We start from the raw sequence: 21,246 nt of genomic DNA on the forward strand, positions 1-21,246 counted from the left end.
AGTCGCCTGCGGGGCAACTGGTTCCATTATCTGTTCCCAGTCGACCGTGGACCCATTTGTCGATGGACTTTGTTACAGACCTGCCTATGTGCAACAAGTTTAACACCATCTGGGTAGTGGTTGACCGGTTTACCGAGATGGCACATTTCATTCCTCTCACCGGTCTTCCGTCAGCTTCCAAGTTGGCTCAAGTATTCATTCAAGAGATCTTACGACTACACGGTCTTCCCGAGGAGATCATCTCTGATAGAGGAGTACAATTTGTAGCCAAATTATGGCGAAGTTTGTGTCAAGTTCTCCAAGTCAAATTAAAGTTCTCTACAGCTTACCATCCTCAGACCAATGGTCAAACTGAGAGGGTGAATCAGGACTTGGAGGCCTTCCTCCGCATCCATGTGTCTTCCTCGCAAGATGACTGGGTTCAACTCCTTCCCTGGGCCGAGTTTAGCAATAACAATCAATATCATTCCTCATCTTCTTCAAAACCATTCTTCACCAACTATGGATTCCACCCTAAAGTTCCAGAATTCCAGCCGCTTCCAGCAACTTCTGTACCAGCAGTGGATATCACCTTACGCCAGTTTTCAAACAACTGGAAAAATGTGCGAGCGGCTCTGCTCAAAGCATCGTCTAGATACAAGAAGTTTGCAGATAAGAAGCGTAGGGCAGTTCCTGCTCTCAAAGTGGGTGATCGTGTGTGGTTGTCTACGAAGAACTTGAGGTTGAGAGTTCCCAGCATGAAGTTTGTGCCTCGTTACATCGGTCCTTTTCAAATTGAACAAGTCATCAATCCTGTTGCTTACAAACTCCAGTTACCCCCATTCTTGAAAATTCCTAGGACATTCCATGTTTCCCTTCTGAAACCGCTGATTCTGAATCGATTCCATTCTGCACTACCTTCGGCTCCTAAAGTCCAGACTCAACGGGGAGTTGAGTATGAAGTTGCCAAGATTCTGGATTCACGTTTCCGCTATGGTCAGTTACAATATCTCATTGACTGGAAGGGCTATGGTCCTGAAGAGCGCTCTTGGACCAATGCTTCAGATGTCCATGCTCCTGCCTTGGTCCGGAATTTCCACTCTAAATTTCCTCAGAAGCCTAATAAGTGTCCTGGGGCCACTCCTAAAGGGGGGGGGGGGGGTGCTGTCACGATCCGGGTATCTGGACGCCATTATTTACCTTTCAGGTGTCTCCTAAGGTTGTCCCAGCGTCCTAGGCCCGGTTCCCAGCTGTGATGCAAGCATTCATACCTCATATCTCATCACTGCTGATCCGTGGATATTGTTCCTCAATGCCCGGGTGACTGGCATGGCGTCACCTGCCGGCGGGGCCTCGGGCATCATCTCCATATTCCTAATGCATACAGGGTATGTGGCACTCTTTACCTACTGCAGCCGCAGCCGTCCATGCTGAAGGTTGAGACGCAAGTCGGCGTTCTCTATGTTCACCGCCGCCATTACAGAGGAATCTCCATGTGGTGAATACAAACAGCTTTCCCTCCACAGGCCGGTATGGGCGCAGCCATCTTGGTTCCAGTCACATGATCCTGACCTCCAATCCATAGTTCTGCTGAGATCTGCATAATTAAGTCATCCAATCCCTTTACACCTAAGCGTATAAAGGGACTGAGCCTGCACCAGGAAATCGTCAGTGCTTTGGTTGTCAAACCTTGTTTCCAGTCTCTCTCTCCCCTGTGGTTATTTTGTTCCAGGTTTCCAGCTCCTGTCTCCAGTTACCACTAAGAGACCCGCACCTGCTTACCACCTTGCGGTGCAGCCTGACTCTGCAGTCTTCCATGACTACTCCAGCTTCCAGCTACAGATCCATCTGCTTCCAGCGGTCAGCTTCCAGCAGTGTTCAGCTTTCTTAAAAGTGCCGGTGCTTCTCCAGCGGATACCTACATACCAGCGGTATCCGGAAACCATCGGTACCTGCATATCATCATTTCCTATTTCCTCGCTCCCTAGCTTCATTCAACTACCTGGCTGGTTCCATCCAGCATCCACTCCGTGTTATTTACCTGGCTGGTTCCATCCAGCATTCACTCCGTGTTTTCAACACCTGGATGGTTCCATCCAGCATCCACAGCAGTCTTCTCAGCTACAGCGTTACCAGCTTCAAGTGCTACATCTGCTGGTGTGTTCCTCGGCTACTCTCACTTCTACGGACGGGTCTGGTAAGGACATTCCATCACTGGGACATTAAGAACTGTACCTTATCCTATCAGTACCCTGTGGCTCCTGCCAAGCTTATAGTGATCCAGGAACTGTTTCATTTTATCTACTGCATATCGTTATTCATTTACCACTGCTGTGAATACGGAGTTCTGTTAATAAACTTTTATTGACTTTTAAATTCTGGTTGTCATGGTCACGCCTTCGGGCAATCTTCCTACACCATACTTACATGTCTAGGGGTCTGATTAAACCTCCCAAGTTTAGTTTTACCTCAGCCCCTACAACTGAGGCTTCCTCCCGTCAGCTCAGGCCCTCAGTTGTGACAACCCTTATTTAACGAAGACTGAATTGCAGCAGTAGCAGGACAAACATGCATTTTGGTGATGAAAGTAAATTCCATCACCCTTGTATAGGCTTAGCCTCAGGCACATTCCATTTATCAGACATGATAGAAAGGACCGAAGGAGGAAACATGTACAGTGCACAATGGCAAATGGAAAAAACCCACATAGAATCCAGAACATAGCGACCAAAACGATTATAAATCACTAAAACTTCCCAACAAGAGTGTAGAAAGAGGGAAAGAGATGCTAGTTGTATAGTAAATCACTCAGACTAGAGTCCACCACCAAATGAATGACTGCAGTCCAAAAGGATGTTGCCAAGGTTGGAAACCCACCCTGAGGTCCCCTCCTGGCACGGGTGGAATGCTGCACCCCCTTTCTCCAAGGTAGGCTTGGGGTTAACAGCAACTGGAAAAACTGTTCAACCTCCAATAAATCATAATAAAATGTATGAAACTGTAGTTATTTGGCTTTCTTTAAATTCATGAGCTTCAATGGTCTTATTCAGCTTGATGCCAGCATTTAATATAATCTAACCATATACTAACTGTATTGTAATTTATATAGTATAATGTATATACCATACATAGGTAAGTTATCCACTAAATATACAAAAAAGGAAAGGTTGAACCTCTAGAAAGTAATGGTAGGAAACACAAAATGCCCAAATTAAGAAAAGAAAGTTTGTCAATTAACTCATTAGGCTACATACCTCAAAAAGGCGGTCATAAACACAGGAAAATGTATTCATGTTAGTAGATTTGAAAAGAAAAAAAGAAAAAAAAAACATTTGTACAAGCATCAAACCAATTCCATTGAGGAGACAATAAACATAATCTTACCTTCTATTCATGGATAGATCATGGATTGCAGATTCCCGTATGATCTCAGATTTTTGGCTGTGAAAATCAATAGGCTTTCCAAGATTAACGTTTGGTTCTTCAAAGGGATAGTAAATGGAAACAGAAACCAACATTAAAATGGTTTTCAGCTGTATTACTAATCAATAAACCTTCATTTAGGTCAGGTGATTGTAAAATAACAATGTCTGTCATTCTTTCTGTGAATACTGAATTAACACCAAAGTTAAACAAAAAAAAACAAAAAAAAATAAGAATTTACTTACCGATAATTCTATTTCTCATAGTCCGTAGTGGATGCTGGGGACTCCGTAAGGACCATGGGGAATAGCGGCTCCGCAGGAGACTGGGCACATCTAAAGAAAGCTTTAGGACTATCTGGTGTGCACTGGCTCCTCCCTCTATGACCCTCCTCCAAGCCTCAGTTAGGATACTGTGCCCGGACGAGCGTACACAATAAGGAAGGATTTTGAATCCCGGGTAAGACTCATACCAGCCACACCAATCACACCGTATAACCTGTGATCTGAACCCAGTTAACAGCATGATAACAGAGGAGCCTCTGAAAGATGGCTCACAACAATAATAACCCGATTTTTGTAACAATAACTATGTACAAGTATTGCAGACAATCCGCACTTGGGATGGGCGCCCAGCATCCACTACGGACTATGAGAAATAGAATTATCGGTAAGTAAATTCTTATTTTCTCTAACGTCCTAAGTGGATGCTGGGGACTCCGTAAGGACCATGGGGATTATACCAAAGCTCCCAAACGGGCGGGAGAGTGCGGATGACTCTGCAGCACCAAATGAGAGAACTCCAGGTCCTCCTCAGCCAGGATATCAATTTTGTAGAATTTTACAAACGTATTTGCTCCTGACCAAGTAGCTGCTCGGCAAAGTTGTAAAGCCGAGACCCCTCGGGCAGCCGCCCAAGATGAGCCCACCTTCCTTGTGGAGTGGGCATTTACAGATTTTTGGCTGTGGCAGGCCTGCCACAGAATGTGCAAGCTGAATTGTACTACAAATCCAACGAGCAATAGTCTGCTTAGAAGCAGGAGCACCCAGCTTGTTGGGTGCATACAGGATAAACAGCGAGTCAGATTTCCTGACTCCAGCCGTCCTGGAAACATATATTTTCAGGGCACTGACAACGTCTAGCAACGGAGTCCTCCAAATCCTTAGTAGCCGCAGGCACCACAATAGGCTGGTTCAGGTGAAACGCTGACACCACCTTAGGGAGAAACTGGGGACGAGTCCTCAATTCTGCCCTATCCATATGAAAAATCAGATAAGGGCTTTTACATGATAAAGCCGCCAATTCTGACACTCGCCTGGCTGATGCCAGGGCCAATAACATGACCACTTTCCACGTGAGATATTTCAGATCCACGGTTTTTAGTGGCTCAAACCAATGTGATTTCAAGAAATTCAACATCACGTTGAGATCCCACGGTGCCACAGGAGGCACAAATGGGGGCTGAATATGCAGCACTCCTTTCACAAATGTCTGAACTTCAGGTACTGAAGCTAGTTCCTTTTGAAAGAAAATCGACAGAGCCGAGATCTGTACTTTAATGGAGCCTAGTTTTAGGCCCATATTCACTCCTGCTTGCAGGAAATGCAGAAATCGACCCAGTTGAAATTCCTCTGTTGGGGCCTTTTTGGCCTCGCACCATGCAACATATTTCCGCCATATGCGGTGATAATGTTTTGCCGTAACATCTTTCCTGGCTTTAATAAGCGTAGGAATGACTTCAACCGGAATGCCCTTTTCCTTCAGGATCCGGCGTTCAACCGCCATGCCGTCAAACGCAGCCGCGGTAAGTCTTGGAACAGACAGGGGCCCTGCTGTAGCAGGTCCTGTCTGAGCGGCAGGGACCAAGGGTCCTCTGAGATCATCTCTTGAAGTTCCGGGTACCACGCTCTTCTTGGCCAATCCGGAACCACGAGAATTGTGTTTACTCCTCGCTTTCTTATTATTCTCAGTACCTTTGGTATGAGAGGTAGAAGAGGGAACACATACACTGACCGGTACACCCACGGTGTCACTAGGGCGTCCACCGCTATCGCCTGAGGGTCTCTTGACCTGGCGCAATACTTCTCTAGTTTTTTGTTTATGCGGGACGCCATCATGTCCACCTGTGGACGACCCCATTGATTTACAATCATTTGGAAGACTTCTAGATGAAGTCCCCACTCTCCCGGGTGGAGGTCGTGCCTGCTGAGAAAGTCTGCTTCCCAGTTGTCCACTCCCGGGATGAACACTGCTGACAGTGCTAGTACATGATTCTCCGCCCATCGGAGAATTTTTGTGGCTTCTGCCATCGCCGTCCTGCTTCTTGTGCCGCCCTGTCGATTCACATGGGCGACTGCCGTGATGTTTTCTGACTGGATCAGCACCGGCTGGTGTAGGAGCAGGGATTTTGCTTGACTTAGGGCATTGTAAATGGCCCTTAGTTCCAGAATATTTATGTGAAGGGCAGTCTCCTGACTTGACCATAGTCCTTGGAAATTTCTTCCCTTTGTGACTGCCCCCCAGCCTCGTAGGCTGGCATCCGTGGTCACCAGGACCCAGTCCTGTATGCCGAATCTGCGGCCCTCCAGAAGATGAGCACTGTTCAGCCACCACAGAAGAGACACCCTGGTTCGTGGAGACAGGGTTATTAAACGATGCATCTGAAGATGCGATCCGGACCACTTGTCCAACAGGTCCCACTGAAAGATTCTGGCATGGAACCTGCCGAATGGAATTGCTTCGTAAGAAGCTACCATCTTTCCCAGGACCCGCGTGCAGTGATGCACCGATACCTGTTTTGGTTTTAGGAGGTCTCTGACTAGAGAAGACAACTCCCTGGCTTTCTCCTTCCGGGAGAAACACTTTTTTCTGGGCCGTGTCCAGAATCATTCCCAGGAACATTAGACGTGTCGTGGGGACCAGCTGTGACTTTGGGATATTCAGAATCCAACCGTGCTGGCTCAGCACTTCCTGAGATAGTGCTACTCCCACTAACAACTGTTCCTTGGATCGTGCCTTTATTAGGAGATCGTCCAAGTATGGGATAATTAAAACTCCCTTTTTTCGAAGGAGTATCATCATTTCCGCCATAACCTTGGTAAATACCCTCGGTGCCGTGGAGAGTCCAAACGGCAGCGTCTGGAATTGGTAATGGCAATCCTGTACCACAAATCTGAGGTACTCCTGGTGAGAATTGTAAATGGGGACATGCAGGTAAGCATCCTTGATGTCCAGGGATACCATGTAATCCCCCTCGTCCAGGCTTGCAATAACCGCCCTGAGCGATTCCATCTTGAACTTGAATTTTTTTATGTATGTGTTCAAGGACTTCAAATTTAAAATGGGTCTCACCGAACCGTCCGGTTTCGGTACCACAAATAGTGTGGAATAGTAACCCCGGCCTTGTTGAAGTAGGGGTACCTTGATTATCACCTGCTGGGAACACAGCTTGTGAATTGCCGCTAGCACTGCCTCCCTGTCTTAGGGAGCAATCGGCAAGGCGGATTTTAGGAAACGGCGGGGTGGAATCGCCTCGAATTCCAGCCTGTATCCCTGAGATACTATTTGAAGGATCCAGGGATCCACCTGTGAGCGAACCCACTGATCGCTGAAATTCCTGAGGCGGGCCCCCACCGTACCTGGCTCCGCTTGTGAAGCCCCACCGTCATGCGGCGGACTTGGAAGAGGAAACGGGGGAGGACTTTTGTTCCTGGGAACCTGCTGTTTGCTGCAGCCTTTTTCCCCTGCCTCTGCCTCTTGACAGAAAAGACCCTCCTTTTCCCCGCTTGTTTTTCTGGGATCGAAAGGACTGAACCTGATAAAATGGCGCCTTCTTAGGCTGTGAGGGGACATGGGGTAAAAATGCTGACTTCCCAGACGTTGCTGTGGAAACTAGGTCGGAGAGACCATCCCCAAATAATTCCTCCCCTTTATAAGGCAAAACTTCCATGTGCCTTTTGGAATCTGCATCTCCAGTCCACTGGCGAGTCCATAAGCATCTCCTAGCAGAGATAGATAGTGCACTTACTTTAGATGCCAGCCGGCAGATTTCCCTCTGTGCATCTCTCATGTATAAGACTGAGTCTTTGATATGGTCAATTGTTAACAGGATCGTGTCTCTGTCTAGTGTGTCAATATTTTCTGACAGGTTATCTGACCATGCAGCGGCAGCACTGCACATCCAAGCTGACGCAATTGCTGGTCTGAGTATAATGCCTGAGTGTGTATATACAGACTTCAGGATCGCCTCCTGCCTTCTATCAGCAGGTTCCTTAAGGGCGGCCGTATCCTGGGACGGTAGTGCCACCTTTTTTGACAAACGTGTGAGCGCTTTATCCACCCTCGGGGGTGTTTCCCAACGTAACCTATCCTCTGGCGGGAAAGGGAACGCCATTAGCAATTTCTTAGGAATCACCAATTTCTTATCAGGGGAAGCCCACGCTTCTTCACACACTTCATTTAATTCATCTGACGGGGGAAAAACTACAGGTAGTTTTTTTTCTCCCCAAACATAATACCCTTTTTTGTGGTACCTGGATGTAAATCAGAAATATTTAACACCTCTTTCATTGCCTCAATCATGCAGCAAATGGCCTTAACGGGCATTAAATTTGACTCATCGTCGTCGACACTGGCGTCAGTATCCGTGTCGACATCTACTTGTGCCACCTGAGATAACGGGCGTTTTAGAGCCCCTGATGACTTTTGAGACCCTTGGACAGGCACGAGCTGAAGACTCAGCTGTCCCACAGTCGGCATGTCGTCAAATTTTTTATGTAAGGAGTCTATACGTGCACTCATTTCTTGCCATAATACCATCCACTCAGGTGTCTGCCCCGCAGGGGGTGACATCTCTGCTAAAGGCATCTGCTCCCCCTCCACATCATTATCCTCCTCAAACATGTCGACACAGCCGTACCGACACACTCCACACACACACAGGGAATGCTCAAATAGAGGACAGGACCCACAAAAGCCCTTTGGGGGGACAGAGTAAGAGTATGCCAGCACACACCAGAGCGCTATATATATACAGGGACTAACTGAGTTATGTCCCTAATAGCTGCTTATACTGTATACAGTGCCAATTTAGTGCCCCCCCTCTCTTTTCCCTCTTACTGTACTGTAGAAATGCAGGGAAGAGCCAGGGAGCTTCCTTCCAGCCGAGCTGTGAGGGAAAAATGGCGCCAGTGTGCTGAGGAGATAGGCTCCGCCCCTTTTTCGCGGCCCATTCTCCCGCTTTTTTTGGGATTCTGGCAGGGGTATTTACCTCATATATAGCCCCAGGGGCTATATATTGAGGTATTTTAGCCAGCCAAGGTGTTTTTTATTGCTGCCTCAGGGCGCCCCCCCCCCCCAGCACCCTCAGTGACCGGAGTGTGAAGTGTGTATGAGGAGCAATGGCGCACAGCTGCAGTGCAGTGCGCTACCTTGGTGAAGACAGGATGTCTTCATGCCGCCGATTTTCCGGACCATCTTCCTGCTTCTGGCTCTGTAAGGGGGACGGCGGCGCGGCTCCGGGACCGAACATCAAGGCTGGGCCTGCGGTCGATCCCTCTGGAGCTAATGGTGTCCAGTAGCCTAAGAAGCCCAATCCGGCTGCAAGCAGGCGAGTTCGCTTCTTCTCCCCTTAGTCCCTCGCTGCAGTGAGCCTGTTGCCAGCAGGTCTCACTGAAAATAAAAAAATCTAAGACTATTACTTTCTAAGAGCTCAGGAGAGCCCCTAGTGTGCATCCAACCTCGGCCGGGCACGAAATCTAACAGAGGCTTGGAGGAGGGTCATAGTGGGAGGAGCCAGTGCACACCAGGTAGTCTAAGATCTTTCTAGAGTGCCCAGCCTCCTTCGGAGCCCGCTATTCCCCATGGTCCTTACGGAGTTCCCAGCATCCACTAGGACGTTAGAGAAATCACATTATTTTTATGCAGTTCTATGCCTCCAGATGCATGTTCTAAATGTATTTATTGGTATTTTCAGCAAATTATACCAGAAACAAAATAAATATATATAATATATATATTAAAATATAAATATAACGAGATTTATGGTAAGAACTTACCGTTGTTAAATCTCTTTCTGCGAGGTACACTGGGCTCCACAATGATTAACATCGGGGTGTAGAGTAGGATCTTGATCCGAGACACCAACAGGCTCAAAGCATTGACTGTTCCCAGAATGCCCAGCACCGCCTCCTCTATTACCCCGCCTCCGTGCACATGAGCTCAGTTTTTGTTAACCAGTCCAATGCAGTAGCAGGTAAAAGAGACAACTGTCAGTAGCCACAAACACCACACTCTCACGACAGGAGAAAGTGTCAGCGGCTAATGCCATACCAACCCAAAGAAGCGAAGTGCATCAGGGTGGGCGCCTTGTGGAGCCCAGTGTACCTCGCAGAAAGAGATTTAACAACGGTAAGTTCTTACCATATATCTTGTTTTCTGCTGCAGAGTACACTGGGCTCCACAGGGAATGACATTGGGGATGTCCTAAAGCAGTTCCTTATGGGAGGGGACACACTGTAGCGGGCACAAGAACCCAGCGTCTAAAGAAAGCATCCGGGGAGGCAGAAGTATCAAAGACATAGAACCTTATGAACGTGTTCACCGAGGACCACGTAGCCGCCTTACACAATTGTTCAAGGGTCGCACCACGGCGGGCCACCCAAGAAGGTCCAAGCGATCGAGTAGAATGGGCCTTGACGATAGCAGGAGCTGGAAGGCCAGCCTGTACATAAGCATGTGCAATCACCATTCTAATCCATCTGGCTAGGGTCTGCATGACAGCAGGCCAGCCACGTTTGTGAAAACCAAACAGAACAAAGAGAATCCGACTTCCTGACGGAGGCAGTTCTCTTCACGTAGATACGGAGAGCCCGTACCACATCCAAAGACCGTTCTTTGGAAGACAAATCAGGAGAGGCAAAGGCCGGAACCACAATCTCCTGATTAAGGTGGAAAGAAGAAACCACCTTAGGTAAATACCCACGACGCGTTCTAAGAACTGCCCAATCACGGCACCCAAATCCGACACCCGTCTAGCAGAGGCAATAGCCAGCAGAAACAATACCTTAAGAGAAAGCCACTTAAGGTCAGCAGATTCAAGAAGCTCAAACGGAGACCCTTGCAATGCCTCCAGAACCACCGACAAGTCCCAAGGATACACCGGCGGGAAATAAGGAGGTTGAATCCGCAACACACCCCGATTGAACGTATGCACATCAGGGAAGGTCGCAATTTTTCTCTGAAACCAAAACGACAAGGCAGAAATATGAACCTTGATGGAGGCCGGACGAAGGCCCAAGTCCAGGCCTTGTTGTAGAAAGGCCAAAAGTTTGGCCGTACTAAACTTGTAAGCGTCATGATTGTTAGATGCGCACCAAGTAAAGTAAGAATTCCAGACCCTATGATAAATCAGATCTGAAGCCGGCTTCCGGGCCTTCAACATGGTTTGAATGACCGCCTCAGAAAATACTTTGGTCCTTAAGACGGTAGCTTCAAGAGACACGCCGTCAAAGCCAAATCGGGCTAAATCCTGATAGACACAGTGGCCCTGAACGAGGAGATCTGGGCGCTGCGGAAATAGAAGGGGACGCTGTATCGAGAAACTCTGAAGGTCTGAGAACCAATGCCATCTGGGCCACGCTGGAGCTATCAGAAGTAGGATTCCTCCTTCTTGCTTGAACTTCCTTATTACACCGGAGTGACACCGGAGGGAACAAGTATGGCAGCCGAAAGTTCAATGGAATTGCCAGTGCGTCCACGAACGCTGTTTGAGTATCCCTCGTCCTTGCACCGAAGACTGGAACCCTGTGATTGTGTCGAGACGCCATCAGGTCCACATCTGGAAGGCCCCACTTGTCCACTAGGAGTTGAAACACTTCTGGATGGAGGCTCCACTCTCTGGCGTGTATGTCCTGACGACTGAGAAAGTCCGCTTCCCAGTTTAGGACCCCCGGAATGAACACTGCCGATATGGCTGGCAGATGGCGTTCCGCCCACTGAAGAATCCGTGATTCTTAACTCATTGCCATGCGGCTTCGAGTGCCGCCTTGATGATTGATGTACGCCACCGTGGTGGCGTTGTCCGACTTTAGTTGAACAGGTCTGTTCTTTATTAAATGCTGGGTCAAGTTCAATGAGTTGAACACTGCCCACAATTCCAGAATGTTTATCAGGAGTAGAGACTCCTCCGTGGTCCACCGACCCTGAAGGGAGTGTTGCTTCAACAACGCGCCCCAAACCCTCAGACTGGCGTCCGTCATCAGCAGGACCCAGTTGGATATCCAGAAGGGACAACCCCTGCTCAATCGCTGGTCCTGAAGCCACCAGCTTAGTGACAGACGGACCTCCAGAAACAATGAGATCATTTGAGACCTGATCCGGTGAGGCAGGCCGTCCCACTTGGCTAGAATCAGTCTCTGGAGAGGGCAGGAATGGAATTCAGCGTACTCCACCATGTCGAAAGCCGACACCATGAGACCTAGCACTTGCATTGCCGAATGTATCGACACTTGCGGACGAGATAGGAAGCATCGAATCCTGTCCTGAAGATTCTGGACTTTCTCCTGAGACAAGAACAACCGCTGGTTGTGAGTGTCCAACAACGCTCCCAGGTGCACCATGCTCTGAGCAGGGACCAGGGAGGATATCTGGTAATGGAGGTTGCCAACGGCCAACCTCAGGCACTGCTGATGCGACACTGCAATGGGAATATGCAGGTAAGCATCCTGTATGTCCAGTGGGACCATATAGTCCCCAGGCTCCAAGGCCAGAACAATAGAGCGAATAGTTTCCATATGAAACTTTGAGAACTTCACAAATTTGTTCAAGGACTTGAGGTTGAGAATGGGCCGGGAAGACCCATTCGGTTTCGGGACTAGGAACAGCGGTGAATAGAACCCCTTGCCTTTCTGAACCAGAGGCACCTGTACTACCACTCCTGTGTCCAGGAGGTACTGTACCACCGAATGAAGAGTCTTTGCCTTCACCTGATCCGAAGGGACGTTTATCAGACAAAATCGATGAGGGGGGCGATTCTTAAAGGATACGGCGTAACCTCGAGTGACGACTTCCCGTACCCAGGCATCGGAAGTGGTCTTCAACCATTCCTGGGTAAAGCCTAGAGGTCGGACCCCCACTCTGGGATCCCCCAGAGAAAGGCCCGCCCCGTCATGCAGCAGGCTTGTCAGTTTTGGAAACAGGCTGACGGGCAGCCCAGGCGCGTTTGGGTTTGGGCTTATTGGGTTTGGAAGTGCGAACCTGTTTTGGGTACGCCCGACCTTTTGCTTTACCTGAAGGAAATAAGGAGCGAAAGGAAGTACTCTTAGCCTTCGGCACCGAAGGAGCTTAGAGGACCCCTTGGTCTTAGGCGGGCGAGGGTTAGACTTTTGAGCAGTCAGTGATTGGTTCAATTGTTGTAACTGATTGGACAGTTGATCTGCCCATGGCGGATTAACCGCGGGGACCATAAGCGGTTGTACAGGCACAGGAGGTCCTAACCAGCGAATTCAATAGCGTGGAGAAGGTAGCCCAAGGTGGGTTATTTTGCACCCCTGTTGCTACAGTCCCACTGGGGGGCAAGGAACCCCCAGAACCTGAACCCTCAGCTGCGATGTTTTCCTCAAATGTGTCTGCAGCATCAACAACACGCAATGTGTGATCAGCCCCAGCTCCGTTGCCTTTTGTAGCTAACATAATCAAAAGCTCAATGCAAGGCAACACAGTACAGTATCAGCAGCACAATAACTGAAAATAAACCCCTCTGTAGTGTCCATGCCCTGGTGGTCTAGTGGGGTCCCTGTATTACCACAGTGTCCACGCCAGCACGCGCGGCCTGCATCACACCGGCCGCACGGGATCGCGATTTACAGCGGGGCCCGTCGAGGGGACCCCTTACCTCCTCCCCGAGTGCGGCCACACGATCCGGGAGAGCAGCGGTCGTGTGTGTGACTAACAGGAAGAAAACCGGAGCCTCCGCTGTAGGTACCCGGCAACAAGGGCTCGAAAGTCTGCAGCGCCGCTGGGGGAGGTGATGGAGCTGCAGCAGGAGATGTCTGACTGACATCTAACACAGTCAGTGTCTCTGCTGCAGCCCTTGAAGTCTTCAATATTCTTTAAAAGCTTCTCTCAGGGCTGCTGGAGCAGCCCCCCTGTTAAGTGCCTGCTTACTGCATGGCACCAACTAAAAAACTGAGCTCCTGTGTACGGAGGCGGGGTTATAGAGGAGGCAGCGCTAGGCATTCTGGGAACAGTCAAAGATTTGAGCATGTTGGTGCCTCGGATCAAGATCCTACTCTACACCCCAATGTCATTCCCTGTGGAGCCCAGTGTACCCCGCAGCAGAAATATTATATATATATATCTCTCAAAATAATAAAGGGAACACTAAAATAACACATCCTAGATCTGAATGAATGAAATAATAAGAATTTACTTACCGATAATTCTATTTCTCATAGTCCGTAGTGGATGCTGGGGACTCCGAAAGGACCATGGGGAATAGCGGCTCCGCAGGAGACTGGGCACAAAAGTAAAAAGCTTTAGGACTACCTGGTGTGCACTGGCTCCTCCCCCTATGACCCTCCTCCAAGCCACAGTTAGGATACTGTGCCCGGACGAGCGTACACAATAAGGAAGGATTTTGAATCCCGGGTAAGACTCATACCAGCCACACCAATCACACCGTACAACTTGTGATCTGAACCCAGTTAACAGCATGATAACAGAAGGAGCCTCTGAAAAGATGGCTCACAACAACAATAACCCGATTTTGTAACAATAACTATGTACAAGTAATGCAGACAATCCGCACTTGGGATGGGCGCCCAGCATCCACTACGGACTATGAGAAATAGAATTATCGGTAAGTAAATTCTTATTTTCTCTAACGTCCTAGTGGATGCTGGGGACTCCGAAAGGACCATGGGGATTATACCAAAGCTCCCAAACGGGCGGGAGAGTGCGGATGACTCTGCAGCACCGAATGAGAGAACTCCAGGTCCTCCTCAGCCAGTGTATCAAATTTGTAGAATTTAGCAAACGTGTTTGCCCCTGACCAAGTAGCTGCTCGGCAAAGTTGTAAAGCCGAGACCCCTCGGGCAGCCGCCCAAGATGAGCCCACTTTCCGTGTGGAATGGGCTTTAACAGATTTTGGCTGTGGCAGGCCTGCCACAGAATGTGCAAGCTGAATTGTACTACAAATCCAACGAGCAATCGTCTGCTTAGAAGCAGGAGCACCCAGCTTATTGGGTGCATACAGGATAAACAGCGAATCAGATTTTCTGACTCCAGCCGTCCTGGAAACATACATTTTCAGGGCCCTGACTACGTCCAGCAACTTGGAATCCTCCAAGTCCCTAGTAGCCGCAGGCACCACAATAGGCTGGTTCAAGTGAAAAGCTGAAACCACCTTAGGGAGAAATTGAGGACGAGTCCTCAATTCTGCCCTGTCCGTATGAAAAATTAGGTAAGGGCTTTTATAGGATAAAGCCGCCAATTCTGAGACACGCCTGGCTGAAGCCAGGGCTAACAGCATTACCACTTTCCATGTGAGATATTTTAAGTCCACAGTGGTGAGTGGTTCAAACCAATGTGATTTTAGGAATCCCAAAACTACATTGAGATCCCAAGGTGCCACTGGAGGCACAAAAGGAGGCTGTATATGCAGTACTCCCTTGACAAACGTCTGAACTTCAGGAACAGAAGCCAGTTCTTTTTGGAAGAATATTGACAGGGCCGAAATTTGAACCTTAATGGACCCTAATTTGAGGCCCATAGACAGTCCTGTTTGCAGGAAATGCAGGAAACGACCCAGTTGAAATTCCTCTGTAGGGGCCTTCCTGGCCTCGCACCACGCAACATATTTTCGCCAAATACGGTGATAATGTTGTACGGTTACATCCTTCCTGGCTTTGATCAGGGTAGGGATGACTTCATCCGGAATGCCTTTTTCCTTCAGGATCCGGCGTTCAACCGCCATGCCGTCAAACGCAGCCGCGGTAAGTCTTGGAACAGACATGGTCCCTGCTGGAGCAGGTCCTTTCTTAGAAGTAGAGGCCACGGGTCTTCCGTGAGCATCTCTTGAATTTCCGGGTACCAAGTCCTTCTTGGCCAATCCGGAGCCACGAGTATAGTCTTTACTCCTCTCCTTCTTATGATTCTCAGTACTTTTGGTATGAGAGGAAGAGGAGGGAACACATACACTGACTGGTACACCCACGGTGTTACCAGAGCGTCCACAGCTATTGCCTGAGGGTCCCTTGACCTGGCGCAATATCTGTCCAGTTTTTTGTTGAGGCGGGACGCCATCATGTCCACCTTTGGTTTTTCCCAACGGTTCACAATCATGTGGAAGACTTCTGGGTGAAGTCCCCACTCCCCCGGGTGAAGATCGTGTCTGCTGAGGAAGTCTGCTTCCCAGTTGTCCACTCCCGGAATGAACACTGCTGACAGTGCTATCACATGATTCTCCGCCCAGCGAAGAATCCTTGCCACTTCCATCATTGCCCTCCTGCTTCTTGTGCCGCCCTGTCTGTTTACGTGGGCGACTGCCGTGATGTTGTCCGACTGGATCAACACCGGCTGACCCTGAAGCAGAGGTCTTGCCTGACTTAGGGCATTGTAAATGGCCCTTAGTTCCAGGATATTTATGTGAAATGACGTTTCCATGCTTGACCACAAGCCCTGGAAATTTCTTCCCTGTGTGACTGCTCCCCAGCCTCTCAGGCTGGCATCCGTGGTCACCAGGACCCAATCCTGAATGCCGAATCTGCGGCCCTCTAGGAGATGAGCACTCTGTAACCACCACAGGAGAGACACCCTTGTCCTTGGAGACAGGGTTATCCGCTGATGCATTTGAAGATGCGATCCGGACCATTTGTCCAGCAGATCCCACTGAAAAGTTCTTGCGTGGAATCTGCCGAATGGAATCGCTTCATAAGAAGCCACCATCTTTCCCAGGACCCTTGTGCATTGGTGTACTGACACTTGGCCTGGTCTTAGGAGGTTCCTGACTAGGTCGGATAACTCCTTGGCTTTCTCCTCCGGGAGAAACACCTTTTTCTGTACTGTGTCCAGAATCATCCCTAGGAACAGCAGACGTGTCGTCGGAATCAGCTGCGATTTTGGAATATTTAGAATCCATCCGTGCTGTCGTAGTACTACTTGAGATAGTGCTACTCCGACCTCTAACTGTTCTCTGGACCTTGCCCTTATCAGGAGATCGTCCAAGTAAGGGATAATTAAGACGCCTTTTCTTCGAAGAAGAATCATCATTTCGGCCATTACCTTGGTAAAGACCCGGGGTGCCGTGGACAATCCAAACGGCAGCGTCTGAAACTGATAGTGACAGTTCTGTACCACAAACCTGAGGTACCCTTGGTGAGAAGGGCAAATTGGGACATGGAGGTAAGCATCCTTGATGTCCAGAGACACCATATAGTCCCCTTCTTCCAGGTTCGCTATCACTGCTCTGAGTGACTCCATCTTGAACTTGAACCTTTTTATGTAAGTGTTCAAGGATTTCAGATTTAAAATGGGTCTCACCGAGCCGTCCGGCTTCGGTACCACAAACAGCGTGGAATAATACCCCTTTCCCTGTTGTAGGAGGGGTACCTTGATTATCACCTGCTGGGAATACAGCTTGTGAATGGCTTCCAATACCGCCTCCCTGTCGGGGGGAGACGTTGGTAAAGCAGACTTCAGGAACCGGCGAGGGGGAGACGTCTCGAATTCCAATTTGTACCCCTGAGATACTACCTGCAGGATCCAGGGGTCCACTTGCGAGTGAGCCCACTGCGCGCTGAAATTCTTGAGACGGGCCCCCACCGTGCCTGAGTCCGCTTGTAAGGCCCCAGCGTCATGCTGAGGACTTGGCAGAAGCGGGGGAGGGCTTCTGTTCGTGGGAAGAGGCTGTCTGCTGCAGTCTTTTTCCCCTTCCTCTGCCCCGGGGCAGATATGAGTGGCCTTTTGCCCGCTTGCCCTTATGGGGACGAAAGGACTGAGCCTGAAAAGACGGTATCTTTTTCTGCTGCGAGGTGACTTGGGGTAAAAAGGTGGATTTTCCAGCCGTTGCCGTGGCCACCAGGTCCGATAGACCGACCCCAAATAACTCCTCCCCTTTATACGGCAATACTTCCATATGCCGTTTGGAATCCGCATCACCTGACCACTGTTGTGTCCATAATCCTCTTCTGGCAGAAATGGACATCGCACTTACTCTTGATGCCAGAGTGCAAATATCCCTCTGTGCATCTCGCATATATAGAAATGCATCCTTTAAATGCTCTATAGTCAATAATATATTGTCCCTGTCTAGGGTATCAATATTTTCAGTCAGGGAATCCGACCAAGCCACCCCAGCACTGCACATCCAGGCTGAGGCGATTGCTGGTCGCAGTATAATACCAGTATGTGTGTATATACTTTTAAGGATATTTTCCAGCTTTCTATCAGCTGGTTCCTTGAGGGCGGCCGTATCTGGGGACGGTAACGCCACTTGTTTTGATAAGCGTGTGAGCGCCTTATCTACGCTAGGGGGTGTTTCCCAACGCGCCCTAACCTCTGGCGGGAAAGGGTATAATGCCAATAACTTTTTAGAAATTAGCAGTTTTTTATCGGGGGAAACCCACGCTTCATCACACACCTCATTTAACTCATCTGATTCGGGAAAAACTACGGGTAGTTTTTTCACACCCCACATAATACCCTTTTTTGTGGTACTTGTAGTATCAGAAATGTTCAAAACCTCCTTCATTGCCGTGATCATGTAACGTGTGGCCCTACTGGAAAATACGTTTGTTTCCTCACCGTCGACACTGGAGTCAGTGTCCGTGTCTGGGTCTGTGTCGACCACTTGAGGTAACGGGCGCTTTAGAGCCCCTGACGGTGTTTGAGACGCCTGTACAGGTATTAACTGATTTGTAATTCTTTCCATAAGACCATCCAGTCAGGTGTCGACTCCCTAGGGGGTGACATCACTAACACAGGCAATTGCTCCGCCTCCACATCATTTTCCTCCTCATACATGTCGACACAACGTACCGACACACAGCACACACACAGGGAATGCTCTGATAGAGGACAGGACCCCACTAGCCCTTTGGGGAGACAGAGGGAGAGTTTGCCAGCACACACCAGAGCGCTATATATATACAGGGATAACCTTATATAAGTGTTTTTCCCTAATATAGCTGCTGTATATATTTAGATGCCAAATTAGTGCCCCCCCTCTCTTGTTTTACCCTGTTTCTGTAGTGCAGGACTGCAGGGGAGAGTCAGGGAGCCTTCCTCCAACGGAGCTGTGAGGAAAAAATGGCGCCAGTGTGCTGAGGAGATAGGCTCCGCCCCTTTTTCGGCGGCCTTTCTCCCGCTTTTTTATGTAAAAATTGGCAGGGGTTAAATACATCCATATAGCCCAGGAGCTATATGTGATGTATTTTTTGCCAAAAAAGGTGTTTTTATTGCGTCTCAGGGCGCCCCCCCCAGCGCCCTGCACCCTCAGTGACCGGAGTGTGAAGTGTGCTGAGAGCAATGGCGCACAGCTGCAGTGCTGTGCGCTACCTTATAGAAGACAGAACGTCTTCTGCCGCCGATTTTCCGGACCTCTTCCGTCTTCTGGCTCTGTAAGGGGGACGGCGGCGCGGCTCTGGGACCCATCCATGGCTGGGCCTGTGATCGTCCCTCTGGAGCTAATGTCCAGTAGCCTAAGAAGCCCAATCCACTCTGCACGCAGGTGAGTTCGCTTCTTCTCCCCTTAGTCCCTCGATGCAGTGAGCCTGTTGCCAGCAGGTCTCACTGAAAATAAAAAACCTACTTTAAACTTTTACACTAAGCAGCTCAGGAGAGCCCCTTAGCCTGCACCCGTCTCGTTCGGGCACAAAAATCTAACTGAGGCTTGGAGGAGGGTCATAGGGGGAGGAGCCAGTGCACACCAGGTAGTCCTAAAGCTTTTTACTTTTGTGCCCAGTCTCCTGCGGAGCCGCTATTCCCCATGGTCCTTTCGGAGTCCCCAGCATCCACTAGGACGTTAGAGAAATTCTTATTAAATACTTTGTTCTTTACATAGTTGAATGTGCTGACAACAAAATCACACAAAAATTATCAATGGAAATCAAATTTATTAACCTATGGAGGTCTGGATTTGGAGTCACACTCAAAATGAAAGTGGAAAAACACACTACAGGCTGATCCAACTTTGATGTAATGTCCTTAAAACAAGTCAAAATGAGGCTCAGTAGTGTGTGTGGCCTCCACGTGCCTGTACGACCTACCTACAACGCCTGGGCACGCTCCTGTTGAGGTGGCGGATGGTCTCCTGAGGGATCTCCTCCCAGACCTGGACTAAAGCATCCGCCAACTCCTGGACAGTCTGTGGTTGGTGGATGTAGCGAGACATGATGTCCCAGATGTGCTCAATTGGATTCAGGTCTGGGGAACGGGCGGGCCAGTCCATAGCATCAATGCCTTCATCTTGCAGGAACTGCTGACACACTCCAGCCACATGAGGTCTAGCATTGTCTTGCATTAGGAGGAACTCAGGGCCAACCGCACCAGCATATGGTCTCACAAGGGGTCTGAGGATCTCATCTCGGTACCTAATGGCAGTCAGGCTACCTCTGGCGAGCACATGGAGGGCTGTGCGGCCACCCAAAGAAATGCCACCCCACACCATTACTGACCCACTGCCAAACCGGTCGTGCTGGAGAATGCTGCAGGCAGCAGAACGTTCTCCTTGGCGTCTCCAGACTCTGTCACGTCTGTCACATGTGCTCAGTGAGAACCTGCTTTCATCTGTGAAGAGCACAGGGCGCCAGTGGCGAATTTGCCAATCTTGGTGTTCTCTGGCAAATGCCAAACGTCCTGCATGGTGTTGGGCTGTAAGCACAACCCCCACCTGTGGACGTCCGGCCCTCATACCACCCTCATGGAGTCTGTTTCTGATTGTATGAGTAGACACATGCACATTTGTGGCTTGCTGGAGGTCATTTTGCAGGGCTCTGGCAGTGCTCCTCCTGTTCCTCCTTGCACAAAGGCAGAGGTAGCGGTCCTGCTGCTGGGCTGTTGCCCTCCTACGGCCTCCTCCACGTCTCCTGATGTACTGGCCTGCCTCCTGGTAGCGCCTCCATGCTCTGGACACTACGCTGACAGACACAGCAAACCTTCTTGCCACAGCTCGCATTGATGTGCCATCCTGGGTGAGCTGCACTACCTGAGCCACTTGTGTGGGTTGCAGACTCCGTCTCATGCTACCACTAGAGTGAAAGCACCGCCAGCTTTAAAAAGTGACCAAAACATCAGCCAGAAAGCATAGGAGCTGAGAAGTGATCTGTGGTCACCACCTGCTGAACAACTCCTTTATCGGGGGTGTCTTTCTAAATGCTTATAATTTCCACGTGTTGTCTATACCATTTGCACAACAGCATGTGAAATTGATTGTCAATCAGTGTTGCTTCCTAAGTGGACAGTTTGATTTCACATAAGTGTGATTGACTTGGAGTTACATTGTGTTGTTTAAGTGTTCCCTTTATTTTTTTGAGCAGTGTATATATATATATATATATATATATATATATATATATAGTTAGTCCAAGAACTGCCAAGTGCTGCCTGATCTTAAAAAATATTTATTTAGTGCAAGAAAAAAGTAATAAAAAGTAGTAAAACTTAAAGCTTGGGATGCTTAAAAGCAGTCCTGCTGTTATTCAAGGCGCAGCTCCTGCTGGCACCAAACAAAAAACTGAGCTGTGGGCTGGGTATGAGGCAGAAGGACCAGTGCATCTTGGGAGCATGAAAATCTTAACTGTTCAGTTCCTGATCATGGTTTCCACCATCATACCCCAAGGTTATCCC

The 21,246-nt window shown here is 49.1% G+C and overlaps 1 protein-coding gene across 11 annotated transcripts in view; it reads right to left on the reverse strand.

The window, feature by feature from the left end:
* Positions 1 to 21,246, reverse strand: part of CENPC (centromere protein C) — a 755,709-nt gene that overhangs the window by 324,382 nt on the left and 410,081 nt on the right. For all 11 annotated transcript variants that reach the window (XM_063919916.1, XM_063919914.1, XM_063919915.1 and 8 more), the window contains one exon: positions 3,364 to 3,460. In XM_063919916.1, the coding sequence (XP_063775986.1) occupies positions 3,364 to 3,460 (97 nt within the window). The remainder of the gene's footprint in view (positions 1 to 3,363; positions 3,461 to 21,246) is intronic.

This window comes from Pseudophryne corroboree, chromosome 1 (assembly GCF_028390025.1).
Source record: "Pseudophryne corroboree isolate aPseCor3 chromosome 1, aPseCor3.hap2, whole genome shotgun sequence".
NCBI lineage: Eukaryota > Metazoa > Chordata > Amphibia > Anura > Myobatrachidae > Pseudophryne > Pseudophryne corroboree.